Source organism: Saccostrea cucullata, unplaced genomic scaffold (genome assembly GCF_032062105.1).
Source record: "Saccostrea cucullata isolate Sc308-1 unplaced genomic scaffold, CSIRO_AGI_Scuc_v1 ctg13708, whole genome shotgun sequence".
Classification (NCBI taxonomy): Eukaryota; Metazoa; Mollusca; class Bivalvia; order Ostreida; family Ostreidae; genus Saccostrea; species Saccostrea cuccullata.
Genome location: NW_026933576.1, coordinates 1,756 through 11,386, shown reverse-complemented (window position 1 = coordinate 11,386; position 9,631 = coordinate 1,756). Strand labels below are relative to the sequence as shown.

General features: G+C 30.4%; 1 protein-coding gene across 1 annotated transcript; it reads right to left on the bottom strand.

Moving 5' to 3' along the window:
- Positions 1-3,268: 3,268 nt before the first annotated feature.
- On the bottom strand, positions 3,269-6,933 carry LOC134238689 (fibroleukin-like). Its single transcript, XM_062720808.1, has 4 exons — positions 6,877-6,933; positions 6,272-6,368; positions 5,796-5,963; positions 3,269-3,528 (listed from the first exon to the last, which is right to left on the bottom strand). Exons 1-4 carry the CDS (start codon positions 6,931-6,933, stop codon positions 3,269-3,271), a joined length of 582 nt encoding a protein of 193 aa, XP_062576792.1.
- Positions 6,934-9,631: the final 2,698 nt, after the last annotated feature.

The window sequence follows — 9,631 nt, the reverse complement described above, 5'->3', positions numbered from 1 at the left end:
AAAATATTTGGAAATTTAAATTTTGCACAACTGTTAAGGCTTGCTATGAGAAATCAACGGAAAATAGAAATGCAAAAACGGGTATTGTTTTTAAAAATGAATTTATTTTTATTCAGCTCTTTTAATATCACAGAACTTAAATAATTATGGAAAAAGCATAGTATTACCTACGCTTTACTGCATGAAGTATGGTCCCATCGATGGACAATCACGAGATCAATGCATAGTATGTATACTGAATATAGATCATTAACAAATTTCAATATCGCTAGGGCATACCTTATTTGAAATTAAAACTGCAAGCTATTAATTTTTTCTGTATACTTTGTGCTTTCTGGAAAGTGCTGCTGCTTTGAATAGAATTCACGTTTTCATTATTAAATTTTCAGGTTTTAATATTTAAAATTTCAAGAAAATAGGCCCAGGTCGAATTATGTTTGACTTTTAGCAAATATTTTATGTACTTATAAAGTCACCCTCTTGATTTAAAGAAAGCAGCAGCACTTTTCAAGTTGATGAATATATCCTTTATTTATATTCAGAAAATGATTTAGGTTTATTTAGTGTATGCCCTTGCAGGAGAACAATTTAATGAGGCACCTCGATGTAAAAATATACCAAACCAGAACATAAAAACACGACACAATTATTTAAATACATTCTCAAGATAGTTAATGAATAATCGAACTAAACAAATGGAATACGTTGGTATTAATAGCGTATTTAACGCCTGTAAATACGCGGGTATGTGTAGGCAGCACATGAGTCAGAATTCGGCGAATTAACACTTTTTAAATAAAATGTAACACTAATAAATCGGAAAAGTCATGGATAAATCTTTTGATATCATTATGCATTCTATAGACTTCAATGGGACTTATACTACAGGGGGCACTTTACCACGACGTCACCACGTGACGTCTATAATTTGAAAATATACTATAATAAAAAAGTGAAAAGTTCAACACTACCCTGGTGATACTTAATTTCAATTTGTAATGATAGTTATGTAAAAACATCTTTGTACCATGAAAAGTGCTGCTAGAATCCTACTGTCCTATCAGAGAAATAATTATTCAACACTTTCGGAGGAAACCTTCCCAAAATTTTTTACATTTGTCCATAATATCGAGAAAAAAAATGCATCAATTCCCGTAAACCATACGATTCTAGCAGCACTTTCCAAAAACAATAGAATAAGAACTTAAGCTAGAAACAAAAATTAAGTTCAAAGTATGCGGCGTAGTGTTGAACTTTTGCATTTTTTTTATAGAGGAAAAGCTGATCGGCCAGTAAACACCCTTTCTGCTTTTATTTTACGAAGAAACTGTAGAGTTATATTAGCATACCCTATTCATAAGCTTTATTCCCACATGAATAACACATGATATTGATTCAAAATGCTTTTAAACTCCGATTTCTTGTGTTTGTTTATATGAAGACTCTTTACATTTCACTTTCATTCTGCTACTGCATGATCAACAGTAATGACGTCACGGGTTGGGTATTAAACCCCGTAATAAATACAGAGACCCAGAAAGGACAAAAGTCCATTTTATATAATTCCTCTGCATATTTTGATCCAATTTACGACCTCAAACTAATCTTACATATCGATTTTAAGAAATTGTTATCTCTGAAACGTCACGTCATATAACTTACTATGACGTCATATCATACAGGTCAGTTGAATTTTTGGTTGTAACCTTAACATACCTCCGTAACATTCTGTTTTATAATAAAACGAAGTTTTCATTGTTAAAATATTCCTCAATCTGCCTCTCACAGCACATGAAATACGCCATCTTTACCAAAATGATGTCATGATTGACAAGTTCATCGAGATCAGGGATTTGTTTATAACCAGATGTATGGGATTTAAATAGCAACTTTTTAAAATGCATTGATAAGTTTTATTGTTGTTTTTTATGCTAATGCAGTTTAAAGTTATAAATAATTTCATTTTCTGGTATTATGAGGAATACATAAAGTCATATTTTAGTGTGACGTCACAGTAAACTTTTTCCGTAAAAATTAGGCCCCGCCTCCTTATTTCAGCCTTTGCAATGCTGCGATGTGCATTGAAGAGCGGAAAAAATTCTAAATTTTTCCGCATAAGTAGAATTTTAGCAAGGATTTAATTTTTGCTTTATTAGCGAGGGTCCTGGGGGTCGCTAAAATTGAATATCGCTAAAAGTTAATTGCATTTTATTTGCTTCTTTAGTTAGCATTTTAAAGTCTCTAAAATTACCTCTCGCTAAAAATAAATTACCGATTTTTAAGAAGAAATCGCTAAATTTGCGACTAGCTAAAATTTCTACTTATACGGTATTCGTTTTTTTTATTATATATTGATCTTAATGAACTATGATTTTTTTTTCAACTTTAATCTTTGATAAAAATTAATAATAAAATTCAATGTGTAGAAAGAAATATGTAGTGCCGCTGATGTAAAATATTTTTCCTTCATGAAATTAAGAATGAAGAACATAATCAATTGAATCAGTTTTTGTATAGAAGAATAATGGATAATATTTGATTACCCATTCAAAATATTGCATGCATGGAAAAAGATATATATTTTAAAAATACAAGCTTTTAACACAATGAAACCTGTTTTATCCAACATGTACATGGAGACAGATTACAAATGTATGTGACGGAATAAACATGTTGGAGAATTGCATTGTGTAAAGACTATGCTCATTCCTTAAAAAAATAATAATTCAGTGACGGAATTCACAGTAAGGATGATTGTACAGGTGTCGGATTATTCAGGTTCCACTGTGATATCTTTAACAATAAAGCAATCTTTATATTAATTATCCGTCCAGGCATCCTCATTTATCAGCGTTTGTAAAAAAGAACGAAATATCTCTACTTTCACAAATTTATTACAACACATATAATGTACATCTTCTACTAAATACATTGAAGAAAAGAAAACTAATTGCTTATTGTTTTAAAGAAAAGCCCCCAACCTTTTTTATAATCGAAAACATATTTGTTTACAAATTTTCTAACTTGATGTCAATCGTTATTTTAAAAAAAGAAACCCGTGATTATGTTTCATCTAAAATCGTCTCTAGTATCAGAAAGGGTTTGCCTGAGGGGCTGTTCTTCTGTTAAAATGTAAGAAAATAAAATAAAATAATGCTTGACAGAAATAAGAGCATACTTTTCTAATAGAAATCTCCAATAAACATTAAAACTTTTCACGGAAATACAAAAAGAAAAGTAATGCTAATTGAGATTAATTGAGATTTACCTACTGACGTTTCACCAACATCATAGTCCTCACTATTCTGGAATCAATCGTTACTGCAGGATACCACGGTCTCTTCCACTTTGCCGGGTACCATGGAGCATTAAGGAAGGTGTAGGTACAGGCATTAAACCACCAGCCCCCTCTAGTCTCACTGAGAGTGGCGCAGTTTATATCATATTTGTCGTTATCCCTGTCTCGTGTTGTAAAGTACATACCAGACAGTTTTCTTTTAGAACTCCCAGGATTTATCATTCTTTCTCCTGCAGAATTAGAGAAAATATATAACAGAGATAATGATTACTACATGTAATAATTTATTTACATCATAATAATATCATTCTTAATTTTATTTATTGGTTCCCTGTGTTTTGATTTGAGGAGAACAACTTCAAGTAAAAATTTACTGATCGATACATTTTTCAATCAGTACTACTTCCTAGACAGCAGGAATGGGGTAATTTAATAAAGTAATTGTAATTTAGTGTAATTAATTACATTTTTCTAAGTAATTGGAAGTAATTTGTATATGAGCGAGCCTTCAATTGCAAGTAATTGAATGTATTTAAATACATTTCACAAAAGGTCATGTATTTTCAATTACTTTTCAATTACATTTCAATTACTTTTTTTTTCAAAATGAAAGTTTATATTTAAAAAAGGTGTCTTATACTGATACATAGTTTTATACTGGTGGGTTTATATGACTTATTCCCATGTTTTTTTTTTAAATCTCAGTTATCCCTATTCCCACTTATTATCAGCAATTAGACTAACTTTTTGATTTACCGGTATTCTATTCATTTTAAGATAGAAAATAATGAATGGAATTATGATAGATATCATTTATTTCCTTAAAAAAATGGATTTGAGAAAGAAACAAAAAAGATCTTGCCAAACACCATACTGGTGTAGCATGGGCTTGTGTTTGTACAATAAATAATTGTCTCATAATGTTTAATTTGTTTATACAGTGTGTAACACTCATTATAAGGTAAAGGTCTAATTTTGACTAGGTGTGAACCCCTATCACACCCAAGAACAACAACACTGAATGAAAGTTCGAATTCGATTGCTATAAAAAAAATCTTATTAATTTTTTTTTTATAAAAATAAAACTAGAAGTAATTGAAATATATTTAATTACATTTGTCAAAGTAATTGAAAGTAATTAATTACATTTGAAAAATTCAATGTATTTGTAATTGTAAGTAATTGACATATTTATCAATGTATTTGAAAGTAATTAATTACATTTCAAAGTAATTGACCCCAAGCCTGCTAGACAGAACTTTTAAACTACATGTATTATAAAATACCTAACTGTAACCTCAAGTCTATTTTAGCTAAATTATAGATACTTAAAATGAATTAAAACAAAACTAGCGACAAATAGGACTGACGGAATAATGTATTCCTACGTTGCACAGAAACAATGGATGGTATGGATGTCTCAAAGAGAAACAATTTAACACCTTCGTAATTGGAATTATAAGAACTAAACGTTCTTTTTTTTCAGAATTTATTGATATGTAAAATTTGCCTTTTTACTCACAACTTTACATAAAAATTATCAGTTTGTGAGTAAAAGGGCAGTGCAAGTATGTTAAAGCTACAACCAAATATTCCATAACTATCGATCAGTATTTAGCAGAGTGAAAATGAAACAGAATTCACGAGAATTCATGTAAACAAACATATATTGGAGTTTAAAAGCATTTATCATGAATATCATGTCTGAATCATGCAGAAATAAAGCTTATGAATAAGGAATGCTTATACATGTCCAGTATTTTTTCGTATAATGAAACAGGCAATCTCCTCCGTTGTTCTTAACAAAATAGATTCAACAGTTCAACACTACGCTGCATATTTGGAATTTTTTATTTTGTTTCTTTCGAAAGTTCTTATTCTACAGTTTTTTTGTTTGTTTGTTTGTTATTTTGTTTTGTTTTTTTTTTATTATTATTTATTTTTTTTTGCTAGATTCTTATGTTTTTTTTTTAGATAATATTTACAAAATATTTAAAAAATTGTGCAAGTTGCATCCGAAAATGTTTGATAATTATTTATTGTGATAGAAAAGGGTTTTAGCAGCATATTTCATGGTACAGCAATTATTTTACATAACTGTCAACTTCTTTTTCCGTAATAGTTAAACAGTTATTTATGAAACATTATCAGAAAAATCAAGCGGAATAAAAATGGGGAGCAATTGTAGTTACTGTTTGTTAAAGATAATTTAGCACATTTTTTTATATGTTACATATATAATTTACTTTTTCTTTTTAGCTATTTGACAATGACCACTTCAATGATTGTGGAATTCGTGAACTTTACCTACGGTGTACAAATGATATCCTGAAATAATCAACTATTAAATTAGCTTAGAATCAAGGGAATATCAGATAAAAACGTATAATTATGTGTCCCTTTTTTCAACAACGTGATAATATTTCAATGCAAAGAATTAAATGATGGTATACGTGATTTTAACCCCTCTTTAGGACAATAACATGAATACACCTACCTAAGGTTCCCGTGGCAGGTCCTGCAAGAAATAGTTTATATTTCGCTCTTTCGTCAGAGATAGAGAATGTGTCGTACATTTCATACAGTGTTGTACCATTATGAAGAGTGATGGACACATAAAGGGATGAGTTCCGCTCTTTTGTTAATTGATGGATTATGTCATTTCCTGTATTAAGATACATTTTAAATCAGCTGAAAATCCATTGAAATACAATGAATTCTATTTAAGATATAAATATATCGTGATAAAAAATCAAATCATTTTCCTCGGTTATAGATGTTGGTGCTAAATTTAATCTTATTAAGACGTTGCCACTGATAGATTTTTTCTCTTTTTTTCTTATCATTTTTAAGTAATCGATTCATGACATGTGAATATCGTAGAACACATATTACCTTGTCTTAAATTCAGATCTTTATTACGCTCTAATTTTTTAAACTATCAGTTCCTATTTTGAATACATTTTCACTTACCACCCCAAACATTCTGTTCCGGGTAACCAAAACCATTTTTGTATTCCGTCCAGGTCCTGTTAAATCTAACGGATCCGTCTACGCGTTTCTGGATGGCCTTTGCAAATTAACATAAAAAACAATTCAATTTCTTGTTTCGAACAATCATGAGAACTATATGTTATGATAGAAACTCAAAATATTCAAATTTATTTTATACCTAATGTGTATCACTTAATATTACTGTTTATTTAAAGCAATTGTTTGACCCGTGATCCGACTTTTCAGATCATCACACTGCGGTTTTCTAAATCCTTATCACATCTTTCTAAAACTGATGACGTAATACGCATAGGCATGACACAATTTTTCTTGCGCATCAAAAAGTCTCTTGTAATTATCTTTTTTTATTGATAATTCTTACACTGATCAATAAAGTTATATTTTGCCATATTAAACTATTTATAATGGAGTAATAAATTTATCATTATAACAGTAACTATCTGAAGAGCCGCTTCGCGTCTCATTTGATCTGATTATCCGCGCCTGTGATCGACGTGATACGACTCTTCGGATCAAAAACAATGCAAGTTATATTATGTACTTTTAATTAAGGAAAAACCTACCGTCCACCCTCCTTCCATAGTAGTCATATCACAGTAAACACGGACAGGACTGGTCATGGCTTAGCGATAGGGGTATATTTCATATACCCCTGAATTAATGTATCCATCTGATTGAGATCCTTACAGTCTACAGGAATAACTAAAGCAGAAAAAAATACAATCTTTCATCATAACTAAAAAGAATCGGGGATTATATAATGTATATATACAAGTAATTAGAGTATACATATAATATCTACAGTACCGACCAGACCCAACCTGACACCAAAGCAGTCCCAGAGCAGTCCCCGGGACTGCTTTGGGACCGCTCTGGGACTGCTCTGGGACCGCTGTGGGACTGCTCTGGGACCGCTATGAAAAGCAGTCCCAGCAGTCCCAGCTGCCCCTGGGACTGCTTTCTGGGACTGCTTTGTTCACTCATGTGTGACAAAGGTTCTGAGTGACATGATAGCTCCGCCCCCTTGTGTATTCTGAATTTGCAGGCTCCCTGTTGTTTTGTTTACTTGCAGCAGAGAGGAGTTTAAACTGTTTAATAAGCAAGGATTTCTTATAATCTTTTAATACCTTGAGTTTACATGTATTATAGTTAATTTATAGTTTTAGGGACTGTATATTTACACAAATGTAATATAAAAAAAATTTTAAAATAAAATTGTTCAATAAGAAAGTCAGGAGGAGATTTTTATTTCTAAAATATATAAAACTTCAGGCTCATGAGAAAAATATTTACATGTAGATTTATTTTATTAGTAAATCTAAAATTAAATACTGAAAATTTGCATTTGGCACTATTTAAAAAATCATTACATTTGGATATAAGATATTTTAATTGATAAGGCAACACTTTTTACAAGCACCACCGCTGAAAGAGTATTCCATGCAACCCTCAAATAAAAATCTAACAGTTTATTTTATGACATGAAATAAAATTATGCCACCATTCTTCCGTAACATAAGCAATGTGAACAATTATACGGGAATTTACATTTATAAATAAATTATTAAAAGAGTAAATAAAAAAAAATAAATAAAATAACAGTTGAAAATACCGGGAATTGTGATTTATTTCTTTTTTGTTTTGCTTTTGTTTACCAGCTTGCCGATAAAGTGTTTAAATAAAATGGTATAAACACCTGCGGTTTCAATCGCCTTTGGGCAGAAAATCAATCATGCATGTTATTTGGGTACACTATCAGTGTTACACATCATTAAACATGCTGCTCAATTAACAATGACCCTAATTTCAATCTAGGTAAAAAAAAATGTAATGCAAAAAAAAAAAAGATAAATGAAATGTGTATAAATTTCTTTCAAGATTAATTAATGTTGAACATAATCTTAGGATTCTATACTGGTCACTAATACAATTTACAAATAAAACAATAAATTTTAAACTAACATGTCAGTAAAGAATAATCAATACTGAAAAATATTACTTGGCAAAATTAGCAACGAATTTTTCAAAAGCCCTAATACTTAAAAAAATGCCTTTAGAGCATCCCGATAGTATTGAATTCGGCCATCATATATTTATAATGATTAGATCTATTTAAAACTAATTCTGGTTAAATATAATTAATTCAATTTTGATTTTCTGTATAGAAAATAAATATGGGAGCCAGTATTAATCACAAAAAAACCAAGATAATTGTGATTAAATATTCATGTTCAGTGTAATTCATTTATGTAGGTGTGTAAGCTTTCTTCCTTCAATAAATATTATTTCATATTGTTTCAAATCTATGCGTGTACCGCTCATACATGTAAATGACCTTCGCATTGAAAGGAATCCTGGCAGACTGCTCAACAAAAATTCAGCTGCCTTTTATAACTCCATTGTTTATTGGAAATCTCATTTCTGGAGTTAGCCCCGCCCATTAAATTAATAAACCCTGCTGATGGGACTGCTTTCTGGGACCGCTGGACTGCTGGGACCGCTGTGGACTGCTCTGGGACCGCCGTGGGACTGCTCTGGGACCGCTGCGGGACTGCTTTAGCAGCTCCAGGTAGACAGTCCCCGGACTGCTGGGACTGCTTTGTGTCAGGTTGGGTCTGGTCGGTACTCTGGCATTAAATAAAAGGTTAAATGTCGAAACTAAATTTTAAAGCACATGCACAATGCAGATTATGTTAAACTGTTCCTAATTAATTAAAATCATTTTTCTAATTGCTATAAAATCTCTGATCTATTATATGATTAAAAGTATTTTTAAGCTAAATAGAATTATTTCCAATTCTCTGTTGATAATACAAACATAATTTTATATCTTATTGAAAGGAATGTTTAAGAAAATTACATTTGTAGACTGAATATCAACCATTTTGGAAAATGTTTATTAGTAAAGATGTAGTAAAATTATTGGGAAGTAAGTATTTCTTTTGTGATTATTTTGTCATTTACAAGCTATAGTTGTCCTATAATATAAAAATGAATACATTACCGCTAAGCTAAAATGAATATTATTCCTGGAAACTTTATCTCTTGTATTTCACAAGTATATCTTATGAAATACTAAAGAAAAAGAAAAGAAAAATAGTGGAATCACAAAAAATAAGTACATCAATCCAAAACTATAGGTTATTCAAATAGGATAATAGGAGAAAAAATCAGCAAAAACAAGAGCACTACTTAGAATAAATAATGTTGAAAATAAATTTGTTTATACCACATTGAACAGTAGTGTCATTGAAAATATATCTTGCATATAAATATTCATATACCTCTCAGACCTAAAAGTAATATGATCAAAGCCAA

Coding starts and splice junctions, on each gene's coding strand:
- LOC134238689 (XM_062720808.1), bottom strand. CDS start 6,933: ATGACCAGTCCTGTCCGTGTTTACTGTGATATGACTACTATGGAAGGA. Junction 6,369..6,876: donor CTATGGAAGGAGGGTGGACG/GTAGGTTTTTCC, acceptor TAATTTGCAAAG/GCCATCCAGAAACGCGTAGA. Junction 5,964..6,271: donor GGAACAGAATGTTTGGGGTG/GTAAGTGAAAAT, acceptor ATCTTAATACAG/GAAATGACATAATCCATCAA.